This window comes from Geotrypetes seraphini, chromosome 8, assembly GCF_902459505.1.
Source record: "Geotrypetes seraphini chromosome 8, aGeoSer1.1, whole genome shotgun sequence".
Classification (NCBI taxonomy): Eukaryota; Metazoa; Chordata; class Amphibia; order Gymnophiona; family Dermophiidae; genus Geotrypetes; species Geotrypetes seraphini.
Window position 1 is genome coordinate 162,245,284 of NC_047091.1, and position 16,951 is coordinate 162,262,234.

At 46.1% G+C, this 16,951-nt stretch overlaps 1 protein-coding gene across 4 annotated transcripts in view; it reads right to left on the reverse strand.

Annotated features, from left to right (window-relative positions):
- The window catches only part of HECTD4 (HECT domain E3 ubiquitin protein ligase 4), a 492,696-nt gene that overhangs the window by 292,999 nt on the left and 182,746 nt on the right, over positions 1–16,951 (reverse strand). For all 4 annotated transcript variants that reach the window (XM_033956861.1, XM_033956860.1, XM_033956862.1 and 1 more), the window contains 2 exons: positions 8,255–8,418; positions 6,825–7,058 (listed from right to left, as the gene is read on the reverse strand). In XM_033956861.1, coding sequence (XP_033812752.1) covers positions 6,825–7,058; positions 8,255–8,418 — 398 coding nt within the window. The remainder of the gene's footprint in view (positions 1–6,824; positions 7,059–8,254; positions 8,419–16,951) is intronic.

Genomic DNA, 16,951 nt, shown 5'->3' on the forward strand with positions numbered 1-16,951 from the left:
ATGTGTTCTTAGTAATGACTTGAATTTGCAGAACACACACTCAAGAGCAATGGTCTCAAACTTGCGGCCTGCCAGGTACTATTTTGAGGCCCTCGTTATTATAAAGAATGATTCTTTATGGACAATTTGTGTCTTAAGTGTCCAGCGGTCACGTCTGCAACCACCTTCAGCTCTCACCTCCTCCAGCACCGGACATACGTACAAGCTGCACTGCCTCCAATGGTTACCCTATGTTCTAGAGCGTTGCCCGCCTCACTGCTGTAACCTCACGGAAGCGCTTTTCTGTGGACTGTATGCAATTGTGAAGTGGAGTGGAGAGGACAATCGCGTACAGATGCAGGAAAAGTGCTTGCGTGAGGTTACAGTAGTGAGGCGGGCAACGTTCTAGAACATAGGGTATTTATTTATTTATTTTATTTATTTATTTGGATTTCTATCCCGTCCTCCCAGTAGCTCAGAACGGTCTACAAATGAACATACACAGTGGGGAGTAAATAGACATATAAGTAATACAATAGGTTTAGTGATTGGATTTATAGATTTTGGAGAGAATTAAATAAAGGGAGAGTATAGCAGAAGGAGAGAAGGGGGAAATACAGTAGTTTAGTTTAAGGAAAGTTAAATGCGTTTAGGTACAATTTGTTGGTGGAGAGAGTAAGAGAGGGTTATATTGGGGTTTTGGGAGGAGAAAGGAGGGTGGGCGTAAGGGGGGGAGAAGACAGAGGAGATCTTTAGTTGAAGAGGAGGGTCTTTACCGATTTCCTGAAAGTTAGTAATGAGTTCTGTTGTCTAAGTTGGGGGGGGAGTTGGTTCCAAAGGTGTGGAATGAAGTGGCTGTAGGATCGTTTGTGGGCAGTTTCTGTAAGCAGGGATCTTCCGGGGGGGGGGTGCATAGGCGTATCTCTGACTTTGAGCGGAGGGTGCGAGTGGGGTTGTAGATGGGAAGCTTGGATTTTATGTAGGAGGGGGTGGTGGAGTAGATTCTCTTGTGAGCAATTGCCAGGGCTTTGAAAGTACAGCGTTGGCTAATTGGGAGCCAGTGTTCAGCATGGAGTGCCGGGGAGATGGAATCGTGGTAGTTGAGGTTGTGTAGGAGGCGGATGGCTGCATTTTGGACCCGTTGGAGGCATTTGATATTATTTTTGGTTAGTCCATTAAATAGGGAGTTACAATAATCCATTCTGGAGAGGACATATGCGTATAGGAGTTGGGTGAGGTCTGGTGTGGAGATGTAGGGTTTGATCCTTTTCAGTTGGCGAAGGTAGTAGAAGGAGGTGGAGACTACTTGGGATATGTGGGCAGATAGGGATAGGTGTCCGTCTAGGGTTACACCCAGGCTGCGAACTTGATCTGCTGCCGTTAGTAGAGTGGAATCCCATGTTAGTGAAGGTCGTAGGTATTTAGTGTTTTTGTTTCTGATCCATAGGAGTTCGGTTTTGGAGGCGTTAAGTTGAAGCTTGTTGTTTGACATCCAAGTTTTCATGTCAGTGAGGCAGAGTTCGAGGTTAGCAATTTGGGATGACCGGTTTTCGCCTAAGGGGAGGAGCAGTAACCATTGGAGGCAGTGCAGCTTGTGCGTATATCCGGTGCTGGAGGAGGTGAGAGCTGAAGGCGGTTGCGGATGCAACCGCCAGACACTTAAGGCACAAGTTTTCCATAAAGAATTATTCTTTATAATACCAAGGGCTTCAAAATAGTTGGTCCAAAATCTTGTCTCTTGCAGTTGATACTTTGATAGTTTTTCACTTTCTGCATGTAGCACTGCTTTCAGCTGTGTATAGCTGAAATTATCAGAAGCATTTAAGGAAAGATTTATAAACTATAACAGTTATAGTTTATAAATCTTTCCTTAATTGCTTCTGATAATTTCAGATTTCAAATAATCTACATTTTGGATTTGTAGGTACTTGGAGGGCCGCAGAAAGCACAGTTACTTACCGTAACAGGTGTTATCCAGGGACAGCAGGCATATATTCTTAACGCATGGGGTGACGTCACCGACGGAGCCCTGGTACGGACACTTTTAACTAGAAAGTTCTAGTTGGCCGCACCGCGCATGCGCGAGTGCCTTCCCGCCCGACGGAGGAGTGCGTGGTCCCCAGTTAAGATAAGCCAGCTAAGAAGCCAACCTGGGGAGGTGGGTGGGACGTAAGAATATCTGCCTGCTGTCCCTGGATAACACCTGTTATGGTAAGTAACTGTGCTTTATCCCAGGACAAGCAGGCAGCATATTCTTAACACACGGGTGACCTCTAAGCGAACAGAGAGGGAAGGAGGGATGGTTGGCCTTTAGGAAAATAAATTATGTAACACAGATTGGCCGAAGTGTCCATCCCGTCTGGAGAAGGTATCCAGACAGTAGCGAGTAGTGAACGTGTGAACTGAGGACCAAGTGGCAGCCTTGCAGATTTCCTCGATGGGCGTGGAACGGAGGAAAGCCACAGAAGCAGCCATAGCTCTGACCCTGTGGGCCGTAACAGCACCTTCCAGTGAGAGACCGTCCCGAGCATAACAGAACGCAATGCAGGCAGCAAGCCATTTGGAAAGCGTCCGTTTAGAGACAGAACGACCTAGACGGTTAGGGTCGAAGGACAAAAAGAGCTGAGGTGACGAGCGGTGAGCCCTGGTACGGTCAAGGTAGTATGCAAGGGCACGCTTACAGTCCAGCATGTGCAACGCCTGTTCCCCAGGATGAGAATGGAGCTTAGGGAAAAAGACAGGCAATACAATGGACTGGTTGAGGTGGAAGTCTGAGACCACTTTGGGAAGGAATTTAGGATGGGCACGCAGAACCACCTTGTCATGGTGAAAAACAGTGAAAGGGGGGTCGGCAACCAGTGCATGCAGCTCACTAACCCTCCTGGCAGAGGTGATGGCAATGAGGAAAAGCACCTTCCACGTAAGAAATTTGAGCGAAGTTGTGGCAAGAGGCTTAAAAGGAGGTTTCATGAGGGCTGATAAAACCACATTCAGGTCCCAGACGACTGGAGGAGGCTTCAGAGGTGGTTTGACATTGAAGAGGCCTCTCATGAATCGGGAAACCAGGGGATGAGCCGTGAGAGGTTTTCCGAGGATAGGCTCATGAAATGCAGTGATAGCACTGAGGTGGACTCTGATTGAGGTAGACTTGAGGCCAGCGTTGGACAGAGAGAGCAAATAGTCCAGTACAGTTTCCACCGCCAATGAGGTGGGATCGTGGTGATGTAGTAGACACCAAGAGGAGAACCGGGTCCACTTCTGATGGTAACATTGGAGGGTGGCCGGTTTCCTGGAGGCATCCAAAATATGACGGACAGGCTGAGACAGATTCTCTGGAGAGGTCAGCCCGAGAGAAACCAAGCTGTCAGGTGGAGCGAGGACAGATTGGGATGCAGTAGAGACTGATGCTGCTGTGTAAGTAGAGTAGGAAACACAGGAAGAGGAATGGGCTCCCTGGAGCTGAGCTGAAGCAGGAGGGAGAACCAGTGTTGACGAGGCCACCGAGGGGCGATGAGAATCATGGTGGCTCTGTCCCTGCGGAGTTTGAATAAAGTCCGCAACATCAGAGGCAGTGGAGGAAAGGCATAGAGGAACCGATCCGTCCAGTTGAGCAGGAATGCATCCGGGGCCAGACGATGAGGAGAGAAGAGTCTGGAACAGAAATGGGGCAGCTGATGGTTGTGAGGAGCTGCAAAGAGGTCCACCTGAGGAGTGCCCCACCGAGCGAAGATGGAGCGGAGTGTGGGAGGATCCAGAGTCCACTCGTGAGGTTGAAGGATGCGGCTGAGATTGTCGGCCAGGGAGTTCTGTTCGCCCTGGATATAGACAGCCTTGAGGAAGAGACTGTGGGCCATGGCCCAGGTCCAGATGCGGATGGCCTCCTGAGAGAGGAGGGGAGATCCGGTGCCGCCTTGCTTGTTTATGTAGTACATGGCGACTTGATTGTCTGTGCACAGGAGAAGAACCTGAGGGTAGAGAAGGTGCTGGAAGGCCTTGAGAGCATAGAACATGGCCCTGAGTTCCAGGAAATTGATGTGATGTTGACGCTCCTGATTGATGAACTCCCAACGGCTGAGGAAGAGTTGGAGGCGTCCTCCGATAGGCTGAGGAAGAGGCAATGATGGTGGGAGACTGGCCATGCCCTGGAGAAAAGAGTCAAAAGGGTTGAGATGGTTTTGACGGAGGGAGAGGCTTGGCAGGTTGGTGAGACTGGAAGCGAGCCTGAGTTTGATGCTGGTGACGAGGTCGGCGAGGTTGCTGAGGTGGCGGGTTGAGAGGTCTGGCCGAGAACCTGCGCTGGTAGGAAGACTGCTGTCTGAAGAGGCGAGCAGGCGGAGTCTTCTTTTTAGGTTTCACCAGAGTATCCCACCTGGTCTCGTGTGCCGAGAGTTTCTGGGTTGTTGAGTCCAGGGACTCCCCGAAGAGTTCGTCACCAAGACAAGGTGCGTTAGCCAGGCGGTCTTGGTGGTTGATGTCGAGGTCAGAAACCCTCAGCCAGGCTAGACGTCGCATGGCAACCGCCATGGCAGATGCTCGAGAGGTCAGCTCAAACGAGTCATAAATGGAGCGCACCATGAATTTCCGGAGTTGGAGCAGACTGGAAATTTGCTGTTGGAAGAGGGGGAATGTATTTCTGTAAGGAGGAGAGTTGTTGCACCAGATGCTTCATGTAGAAGGAGAAGTGAAAGGTGTAATTATTAGCCCTGTTGGCCAGCATCGCATTCTGGAAAAGGCGCTTGCCAAACTTATCCATAGTTTTCCCCTCTCTGCCAGGAGGGGTGGAGGCATAGACACTGGAGCCCTGAGTTTTCTTTAAGGTGGACTCCACCAGGAGAGATTCATGGGGCAATTGAGGCTTGTCAAATCCTGGGATTGGAATGACTCGTTATAAGCTATCCAGTTTGCGAGGGGCCCCGGGGACAGTGAGGGGGTTCTCCCAGTTTTTATAAAAAGTTTCCCATAGGATGTCGTAGACAGGTAACTTAAGAAATTCCTTGGGAGGTTGTTCAAAGTCTAGGGCATCGAGAAAAGCCTGGGACTTTTTAGAGTCGGACTCTAAGGGAATAGAAAGAGCCGTCGACATTTCCCTGAGGAATTTGGTGAAAGAGGACTGTTCGGGTTTTGAACCGGTATCAGCCACCGAGGGTTCCTCGTCTGTTGACGAAGCATCTTCCTCGGTACCGTGCAGTGATTCTTCCCATAAGGCCGGGTCCCTGATGTCGGGGTGCGCACGGCGGGACATCGGTGTAGAGGGCTCGACATGGCGGGTCTTGGAGAGAGACTTGCCGGAGCGTACCGAGGCGGTACCGGGAGAGGAAGACCGGTGCCGTTCCTGGTACCAGGAAGGGTCGGTATCAGAGCGGGCCTGCACCGTAGGTTGGGAACGGTGTGGTTCAGCCGAGAGCACCGGCATGGAAGTGTTAAGCGGTACCGAGGGGGTCGACACCGATGGAATCGTGCGAGGCTCGGACCGGTCCGGTACCGGAAGGTGAGGGGCTAACATCGCCGGCAACAGTTGCTGGAGTTGCTGCTGTAGCTGTTCTTGTAATTGGGCTTGGAGTATGGCCGCGATGCAGTCGTCCAGGGGAGGCACCGGTACCGCTTTTTTCTTCTTCGGTACCATAGGTGCCGCTCTACGCTCCGGAGATGAGGAGGCCGATGACGAGGCACTCACCGATATTGGAGCGGAGCGTTTGCGGGGTCGGTGCGGTGCCAGGAGGACCTGCGTCGCAGCCGTGGCAGGAGGGCGCTCAAGGGAAGTGGAAGGCTTCTTAGCCGGCTTACCTGGGGCCAGCGACCCCGAAGATGGATCCGGCGGCGTCGAAGTAGTCGGTGCCGACTTTTGAGGTGCCGTCGACGTCGCAGCAGATTCCATGGCAGATCCGGTACCGAAAAGAATATTTTGCTGGATCTGCCTATTTTTCAAAGTGCGCTTTTTAAGGGTAGCACAGCGGGTGCAGGTGTCAGCCAGATGCTCCGGACCCAAGCACTGCAGGCACCAATTGTGCGGGTCGGTGAGAGAGATCGGGCATGCACACCGCTGGCACTTCTTAAAGCCCGGTTGAGGGGGCATGAAGGGAAACACGGCCTCCACAAAATCGAAGCCGGAGGCCTGTATGGTGGCAACAGCCGGCCTGAAAAATAAAGAAAACTCGACGATTTTTTTTTTTTTTTAAATAAAAGTAAAGTAATCCGAAGGGAAAAAATAGAAGAAAAACGAAAAATTATGCGAGCGGGAAGGCAGAAACTGATTTTTTCAACGGCCGTTGAAAACACATGCGTCTTCTTCGCTCCACGGAAACGAAGAAACTGGGGACCACGCACTCCTCCGTCGGGCGGGAAGGCACTCGCGCATGCGCGGTGCGGCCAACTAGAACTTTCTAGTTAAAAGTGTCCGTACCAGGGCTCCATCGGTGACGTCACCCCATGCGTTAAGAATATGCTGCCTGCTTGTCCTGGGATAAAAAAATAGTTAATGTCTTATTAAAGAAATGACAACTTTGCATGACGTAAAACTTGTTATAGTAAAACGAGTTTTACCTCATGCAAAGTTGTCATTTCTTTAATAAGACATTAACTATTTTTTCTACGTCCCTCCAAGTACCTACAAATCCAAAATGTGGCCCTGCAAAGGATTTGAGTTTGAGATCGCTGCTAGGGGCAAGTTAAGGTTCTGCAAGTTAAGTAAGGCTCATATGGGTTACATGACTATAGAGCACCTAAAAACTTAAGTACTAAGGCAAAGTATAACCAAGCACATCCTACACAACCTGAACACACCCCAACATTAATAACCAGTTATGTGATGTTAGTGAAACAGAGGTGAGGAGAAGCATTACACATACTTTATACTGGGTCTAAACTGAGGTCGGGCTCGTCCAGATATTTCCCTGAGTTTTATCATGATTCCAGGAGGTAACCGAATCCTTGGCAGATCAAAATAATTGCCAACTGGAGGCACCAATATATCAGCAGGATAGGTGAATTCTCTGTCTTCGTCTATGGTAAGAGGAAGTGGAGAAGGACTTGGAGTAAGAGCAGGGGATATTGCACCATTAGCTTCTACTTGCCACTGACACCTGAAAAGAGACAAGTGAATGGATATACATGGATGCTGATTTGGTTTTCTTCTCAAACATGGCTCAATAGCTTCCCTATGTGTCAAGAGAATAGCCAGACCTGAGTTTCTGTGGACGTCCAAAGTTAATGGGTGGGCAACAGATATGCTTTGGTCTAAAAAAATGTCTTGACTTTGTCTGACAACAGATTTTTAAGTAAAGGAGTTTGGCAACAGTTACAATCCTAAAGACAAAGGGACTCCTGCATGGAGTCACAGGTACAATCCTGGACACCTTTCTAAGGCAGACTGGATGGGCCATGCTGGTCTTTATCTGTTAACAAGTACCATAATACTGAGTCTGTAATGACCAATGAGACAACAGGGCTTTCTGCAATGGAAGCATGTGGACCCTGCCCTAAGACACCAATTCCAGAGCCACCATCATCAATCACAGCTCTATGGCAGATCTGCAACAACACTCTCTTTAGTCAGAAACACATGCCCGTACAGATTCAAAGCGCACCCATCCTCCCCATAAACTCCACCATCTGCAACTCAACCAAACCCTTGCAGGAACTGTTATCACTTGATTCACACACCCCTCTTGATTTCCTGGTACAACTTGACTCAAATCAACTGGTCATTCAGATAAAGATAGCCCAACATTCCTTCTTTGCTACTACCACCATCACCTTCACCAAATAGGAAAACATAAAACTGGTAATGTTTAGCCAGGACTGCAAAATGTAGAAAATGTTGATGATCTTTCCAGACAGAATACACTTCTATCATATCCAAGGATATGAGGAACTCCTCTCGTCATACTGCCGATATCACCGAACTTACAGTGGGTTGTACTGAAGGATAGGGAGAAAAATAGAGCCAAATATATGTATTTTTTTTCATTGGCATTCTTTTCTCTCTCTCTCTCGATTTGTTTAGTGTATTGTACACCACCTAGGCTTGTTCCCAAATTAGACATTATTGTAAGGTTGTTGCGGTATATAAAAAAAATAAAATATTTTCAGGGAAGGGAGATGATTGAAGAGTGACTGGTATATTACTACTACTAATCATTTCTACAGTAATATTAGATGAACACAGTACTGTACACATCAAATACAGCTATTTTCTCTGTCCCTAGTGTGTTCACAATCTAAGGTTTATACTTAATTGTGACATGAAAAATAACCATAATAAAATCAAGTGCTCTACCTCTGTAGAAGTTTAGATCTTAATAGTTCATGGCATGATTCTTCTTCTTTGGTAATTTCTGGTCCATTATATAAGATTCTTAGCATGGAACATGCCAGAACAGACAGACCTAAAGCCAGGTCTACTAGGAAAGGAAGACCTCCAGAAACATCTTCTGAGGACTCCTGGAAGAGAATAAAAATACAAACACTGAAGTTCTGTCATCTGAAAATTATTAAGTTAAAAAAGCATAACCAACCAGAAAGAAAGATTAGGTTCTTACCTCAATAATCTTCTTTCTTGTAGATGTGTCTACTAGTCCTGAATGCTAGGGTTATATATTTGAACCCTACAAGTTGCTTGCAGAATGCTGTCAATCATCTTTAAACTCAGCCCCCTCAATTTGTACAAAAGTAATCAAGCAGAAATGTAATGACATAACAGGAAGGAAGGAAACGGTGAAAAAATCCCAGACACTACAATTCTGCTCTGCAACATACATATCATTTATTATTATAACATTCAAGTAACTGATCAAAACATATACCAAAACTATGTGCAACCAGCACTATTATTATATAGAGTTTGTAGCTACTCGCATGTCCTGCTATCAAGCAGAGACTTAGACCAGACTTTACTTTCTTGCATGTTAGGCTTTTTTTTTTTTTAGGCTATCTAAGAGACAAAAGAGTTTCCAAATCCATACTGATCCTAAGGAAGGTGAAGTCCACTTACAGGATGGGGCTTCGGGACTACTACACACATCTACACGAAAAAAGATTATCGAGGTAAGAATCTAATCTCTTTTTCTAATGTAGTGTGTCTAGTAATCCTGAATGCTAGGGATATACCAAAGCAGTCCCCCTGAGTCTAGGGCTGGCCCACTGAGCCTGCTTTCAAAACAGAGGACCCGAAAGAGGTGTCTTTCTTGGCTGCTATGTCTACTCTATAGAAACTGGTAAAATTATGAAGATGAGTCCCTGTAAAGCACAGTTACTTACCGTAACAGATGTTATCCATCCAGGGACAGCAAGCAGATATTCTCACTGATGGGCGATGTCATCGACGGAGCCCCGGTACGGACCACTTTAAAAATGCATTGCCACTTTAAGAACTTAGAAAGTTTGCGATAGCCCTCACCGCGCATGTGCGAGTGCCTTCCCACCCAGCTAAGAAGCCAACCCGGGGAGGTGGGTGGGTTGTGAGAATATCTGCCAGCTGTCCCTGGATAACACCTGTTACAGTAAGTAACTGTGCTTTATCCCAGGACAAGCTAGCAGCATATTCTCACTGATGGGTGACCTCCAAGCTAACAGAATGGGATGATGGGAGTGCTGGCCTTAAGAAAATAAATTTTGTAAAACAGATTGGCCAAAGTGCCCATCTCTTATGGAGAATGACTCTGGACAGTAGTGAGAAGTGAAGGTGGCAGCTTTGCAGATTTCCTCAATGGGAGTAGATCTAAAGAAAGCAACAGAAGCTGCCATAGCTCTAATTTTATGTGCTGAGACACGGTTCTCCAGTGCCAGTCTGGTCTGAGTGTAGCAGAACGAGATGCAGGCAACTAGCCAGTTGGAAATCGTTCTCTTGGAAACAGGATGCCCCAACTTGTTTGGATCAAATGAGATGAAGAGTTGGGGAGAAGTTCTGTGTGGCTTTCTGCGATCAAGGTAGTAAGCCAAAGCTCGTTTACAGTCCAAAGTATGCAAGGCTGCTTCTCCAGGATGAGAATGAGGCCTAAGAACAATCGACTGATTGAGATGAAAGTCAGAGACAACTTTTGGAAGAAACTTTGGATGTGTACACAGAACCACCTTATCATGATGGAAAACTGTGAAGGGTGGATCTGCTACTAGTGTTGTAACTCACTGACCCTCCTGGCAGAGGTGAGAACAATAAGGAAGACTACTTTCCAGGTAAGAAATGTGAGATGAGCTGTGGCCATTCGTTCAAATGGTGGCTTCATCAGACTGGAAAGAACCACATTAACGTCCGATACAACCAGCGGAAGGCTTGAGAGGTGGTTTCACATTAAAAAGCCCTTTCATGAATCTGGAGACCAAAGGATGAGCAGTAAAAGGTTTTCCCTGTATTGGTTCATGATAAGTAGTAATAGCACTGAGATGGACTCTAATGGATGTAGATTTAAGTTCATAGTCAGACAGAGAAAGGAGATAATCCAACACCAATTCCATTGCCAAAGAAGTTGGGTCATGATGATGAAGAAGACACCAGGAAGAAAACTAAGTCCACTTTTGTTGGTAACATTGCTGTGTAGCTGGTTTCCTGGAGGCATCAATAATCTGACGGACAGGCTGAGAGAGGAGAATTTGAGAACTCAGCCCAAGAGAAACCAAGCTGTCAGATGTAGAGACTGCAGATTGGGATGTAGAAGCGATTCCTGCTTCTGAGTAAGCAGAGTAGGAAATACTAGAAGAAGTATGGGCTCCTTGGAACCGAGTTGAAGAAGGGAGAACCAATATTGTCTGGGTCACTGTGGGAATGAGAATCTTGGTGGCTGCTTCTCTCTTGAGCTTGAACAGAGTTCTAAACATGAGAGGCAGTGGAGGGAATGCATATAGAAACAGACCCATCCAATCCAGAAGAAAAGCATCCGCTGCCAGACTGACAGGGGAGTAAAATCTGGAGCAAAACTGGGGCAACTGGTGATTGTGAGGAGCTGCGAATAAGTCCACCTGTGGAGTGCCCCATTGAGCAAATACGGATTGGAGAGTTACATAGTCGAGAGTCCATTCGTGAGGCTGAAGAATCCTACTGAGGTTGTCTGCTAGCAAATTCTTCTCTCCTTGAATGTAGACAGCCTTTAAGAGTAGATTGCGAGCTGTCGTCCAAGACCAGATTTTCTGGGCCTCCTGACACAACACACCATTGCCTGGACTGAGGGCTCTCTCCAGCTGGCTGGGGAATCTACAAAAAGGCCCAGAAGAAAGGCTCAGAACTTGATTTTGAAACTTTCTCGAACCACTTATAGGACCCTCTCGATCAGCAGGGCTGGGCATTCTACTCCCGTTACTTCTTAGTGCCCAAGAAGACCAGAGGACTGACACCCATCTAGGATCTCAGAGCTCTCAACAAATTTCTAGTAAAGGAGAAATTCAGGATGTTGTCACTTGCTCTGCTTTATCCTCTCCTCAATCAGAATGACTGACTATGCTCCCTAGATCTCAAAGAAACCTAAACACATATCCCGATTCATCTGGCTTCCAGGAAGTACCTCTGGTTTCAAATCAATCGTTGTCATTACCAATACAAGGTACTTCCCTTTGGCCTGGCATCTTCTCCCAGAGTATTCACGAAGTGCCTGATTGTAGTGGCCGCATCTCTCCTATCACATGGCCTTCAAATCTTTCCTTACCAGGACTGGTTGATCAAGGCTGTTTCATCTCAGGAAGTGGTTCAAGCAACATCTCAGACCATTTCTTTTCTTCAGATTCTGGGATTCAAAGTCAACTTCCCCAAATCACATCTCATTTCAACTTAGTTTATTGGGGCAATCCTAGACACCACTCTCATGAGAGCATTTCTTCCGTATTACATGAAAACTAAACTTACAAATCTACTTCCCAAAGCAACCACTGAGGTCCCAAGGAGAAAAACGACTGTCCATACCTCCTGGTCGCTCCCTCAAAACTGAAACAGCCCGCAAATGCTCTTACTCACATTTCATACCCAAACCTTGGCACACCATCCTCCCATTTGTCAGATCACTAGATGGACTCTGGAACTTCAGGAAGGCCATGAAAACCTTCCTCTTTACTAACTCAATGCCTTAAAGTCATTCACCCAGAAATGTCACTCAGTCAACACACCTACGCCACCTAATCTCACCAGTGCATATGTTTTATTGTATGTCTATACTGTAATTTATGTAAATTATGTCATCTCTGTTCTGTCTGGATTATTATGGATGTACTTTGTAATCCATTCTGGGCTCCTTTGGGAGGATGGGCTAAAAAACTGAATATATAAATAATTCCTTGGGCCAGGGACTGAGACTCTAGCCCCCAGCTCAGATTGCGATATGCTGTGCTTCCATGCACCCCTTTACGAGAACCAGCAGGATAAAAGTGTATCCTGGAGAGAGAGCAGGTGCGCCTTGCCCAGGAAACCAAATCTGGAGTTGCTACCATCGACCCCAGCTCCTGCAAGTAATGCCAAGCTGTTGGTACAGACCTGTCTAGAAACTCCCTGATCTGTCACTTGAGTTTTGCTTTGTGGGCTTCTGGCAGAAAAACTTTGTTCTCCTTATTAACAGAATTTCCAGATACTCCAGAAATTGTGCTGGCTTCAGGAGGCTTCTCAGAAAGTTGACTACCTAGCCCAAAGTTTTACAGAAGCTGAACCACAAACTGCACTGCTGTACTCTCTTCAGATTCAGACAGAGCTCTTATCAGCCAATCGTCCAGATATGGATGTATCTGTATCCCCATCTTGTGGAGGTATGCTTCTCCAATCACCTTGGTGCATATACATGGCGCTATAGTCAGTCCAAAAGGCAGGGCCGAGAACTGGAAGTGCTGTTCCAGAACATGGAACTATAAGAACCACCTTTCTCTGGAAAAATAGGAACGTGCAGATAGGCCTCTGTCAAATCCAGAGAGGCGAGAATTTCCCCTGGTGGCTTTGAAGCAATGACCGACTTCACCGTCTCCAGAGAGCCGAGAAATTCCCCTGGTGCCTTTGAAGCAATGACCAACTTTACCGTCTCAATACAGAAACAGGGTATCTTGAGGGCTACATTGACTGACTTGCGATCCAGAATCAGCTTCATCTTACGAGTCTCTTTTGGATACTATAAAATACAACAGGGTTCTGAAAGGTTCTCAGCTAAACCAAGAAGAGAATTCTATGGAGCCATGAAACATTTATTTACTTAATTCATTTTCTATCCCGTCCTTCTTAAAGAGCTCAGGAAGGGTTACAGGTTAACATACATAATACACAGTTAACAGGTTACAATTTGCCATAGTTACAGTAAAAGTTTTTTCTGGTAAAAGTTTTTATCCTAATTTGACACATACCATCATGTCCATAATACCAATATCCATATTTATTTATTCAATTTTCTATACTGTTCTCACAGGGGAGCTCAGAACAGATTACATGAATTTATTCCCAGAAGGCTCACAATCTATCTAATGTACCTTGGGCAATGGGGGGATTAAGTGACTTGCCCAGTGTCACAAGGAGCAGCATGGGTTTAAATGCACAACCTCAGGGTGCTAAGGCTGTAATTTAACCACTGCGTCACACTAACAACATACAGTTTACAGGTTAAATTTGTCATAGCTACAGTGCAAGGAAAGGAATGACATGGAGCTATGAAACTTACAATTATTCCACATATTCACCCCTAAGTTCAACACACTTGGCACATCATGTCTGAAGTTTCTATAACTCTTCCAAAAAATATTCTGATGTCTTGTCACTGAAATACTGCTCCACTGCTGCAATCACTCAAAAATTGTCACTCTTTCAAACTCTTTTTAAGGAAACAGATAATAAGTAGTCAGATGGAGCAAAATCTGGTGGTCATGGCACTGAAACCCCAACTACATTAAAACATCTATTGTTTTGCCAGCCTTGTGAACAGGTGCATTGTTCTGCAAAAGAGAACTCCTTCCCTTCTCCTCAATGCCTCATTTAATCAGCACCTTCCTGCTGACTTTTGGGTCTTGAATTTCCATGGTCTTGGAGAACATGAGTATCGCCTTTGCATGGACTGTTTTGTCTCAGGATCATAGTGGTGTAACCATGTTTCATCAACAGTAACTAGTCATTCCAAAAAGCTGGCACCAGTTCACTGAAAATGCAGCAAAATCAACTTGGAAGTGTCCAATCGACATTGTTTCTGGTCAACAATCAAACATTTGGATACACACTTTTATGACAGCTTCTGCATGCCCTGCTGCTTGTGGATTATACAGCCAACACATTCCCTGGATATCTGTAGTGTCTCAGCAATTGTTTTAGCTGATATTTGCCAATCTGTCAAAATCAGGTCATGAACATGGTCAAGAATTTCAAGAGTCGACACCATTTGGGGCCTCCCAGACCTTGCTGCATCTTTAGATCCGAAATCTCCACGCTGAAAGTTGTACACCACTTCTTCATTGTGGAATATGATGGGTGTTTGTCACTCAATGTTTGCATCATACATTCATGGATTTCCTTTGTAGTTTTCTTCTGCAGGAAAGGAACTTCTTGACGGCTTGAAGTTCCACACTTTTTGTTGACATGGTTTAAATCAATGATCTGAAAAATTTCAAACTCAAGCTTGTACCCCTCCTGAATAATCTCCAGTACCCAAAGGTCTGAAGTGATCCTTGCCCATGCCTCCCAATAGGCCGTTAACCTTTCACTGATCCTTGGAGGTCTGGCTGTTGCCTTGGCATCATAAGTGCTTCTTGGGGGCAAAAGTGGGGCAGGATACTGAAGATTGGGAGTGCCTATAAAGGTACTTTAAAGGGTATCTTTTTCAGTGTCCCCTTGGGGAATGAGTCCCCCCCAGCACACCGTCTAATCCACAACATTCTTCAGGCGGACATGACATAGGCAGAAACTTTGCTCAATACCCTGAAAATATTATATAGAGCAGGGGTCCCCAACCACTGGGCCATACCAAACCGGGCTGCACAGAAATTTTTATTCACGGGTTCTGGCCATCTCCCTCCTCCCAGCAGCACTTCTCTTCACAAAGCCGCTAGCAGCGGCTCCTACACACTGCCCACGGCTAACCCGGAAACCTTCCCTCTAGGCTTCCAGGGGACCACAGCCACGGCTTTGTAAAGAGAGTACAGCTGGGAGGAGGGAGCTGACCAACAGATAAACACCTGTGGGAGGGAGGCATGAACTTGGGACACAGAATTGAGGGATGGAAGGGTGAAGAAGGGCGTACTGGGACACAGAAGGAAGGGAGGGAGCACAAACTTCAGACAAAGGATGGAAAGAAGGAAGGAGGGAGGGGGCATGAACCTGGGATATAGGATGGAAAAATGGAGAGAGTGAGGGAGATGCTGAGATAGGGGATACAATAGAAAAGGAGACTAGTTGGGTATGGGTGTCTGAGTGAGAGGGAAAGAGATAGCACACATATGCACATGGGGAAATTAAGAAAGAGGGGAATTGTTGGGCACAGGGAGGGAGATAGAATTATTGGACATGGACATGGTGGTGAGCGAGGATTAAGGTACAGATGCACAGGGAAAAGAGAGATGAGGAGGAGAAATGTTAGATGTGGTAGTGCAGATCTTTTCAGTGAAAGCCCAAACACTTTGGAACTCCCTACCATTGAACTTGCGGGAAGAAATTTCCATTGACAAATTTAAATCAAATTATAAAACATTTTTATTTAAAGATGCCTATGATCTATAACCCCATGATCCTTAAAAGAATAAAATTAAAGGAAGAGCACATCCCTCTTATTGTATTTCACCCCTACACTTACACACGTTTGCCAATATGTTCTGTCTTTGTTTATGTCTTAAGTTATGTCACCCCAGTAATTTCAAATTTTATATATTTCTTATTGTGCACCACTTAGACAATTATTTTAAGCGGTATATCAAATTTTAAATAAACTTGGAACAGTGGGACGGATGGAAAGGGATGCAAGAGGGGCCTCAAGGAAGTGGTGAAGGTGGGAAGAATACTAGGATCAGACTTTGGGAGGGAAAAATAGTTGCTCAGGGGGAAGGCTTCTTGGTTAGCTGAAGGCAGCATGGTGGGAAGCAGGAAAGAATGTTGGACTGGATGGTGGAGGCAATGGAGAGATGTGGCATGGTGTTGGAGAGAGGCGATACAAGGAGAAATGTTGGGGATGAGGATGGTTGGCAGGGGTGAAAGATGTTGTACACAGTAATAGTAATAATAGAAATAAAAATAAAGTGCATAATATAAAATGTAATAATTATACTTACATTATATATGTAATAATTAGATTACATATTATGCACTTTATCGATTATGACTTGAATTCCACCCCTGCACCGTGTCCCCCCCCCCACCCGGGGTCTGTGGAAAAACTGTCTTGCATGAAACTGGTCCCTGGTGCAAAAAAGGTTGGGGACTGCAGATATAGAGCATCTGCTACATAATCCACTCCATACATGAGAAACCACTGATCCCTCTCAAAATCTGCCTCCAGATCACAGTGCAATTTGGAATAGCAGGCGCGTGCTAAGATGCTGCTGCCACTACCTTTAATCCCACAGCTGCGGCCTCAAATATAGCCTGTGGTCCTGGGTATCTTTCAACACCACTCCACCTTCACTGGGAGAGAGGTGCATTTGGTTACCTGCACCACCAGGGAATCCATCCATTGGATAAAGCTTCATCATGGCCTTACCACCAGAAGAGGCCCCTCTGGGACTTAACAGACCATTAGAATGTCCTGAGGTGAGGGAAAGTGTGTGGTCTGAGCCTTAATGCTGCTCATAAGAGAGCACTGCATAGCTGAGGATTGCGGAGTCTTTATCTTTAATTCTTGGAAAGACTCCATAATTATCTCCAAAAGCGCTAGGCTTAAACAGCATGCACACCCTTTAAGACCCAGATCCTCTACCTGTTCGGGATTTGGCTCTTCCAGACGTAAAGCAGAATCCTCTGCTACTGAGGACCTAGACTGGGAAAGCAAAGGCATTGAAATTAAATCCATATCATCCCAGTCCTCCTCCGACTGAACTCCCATCTCTTGTG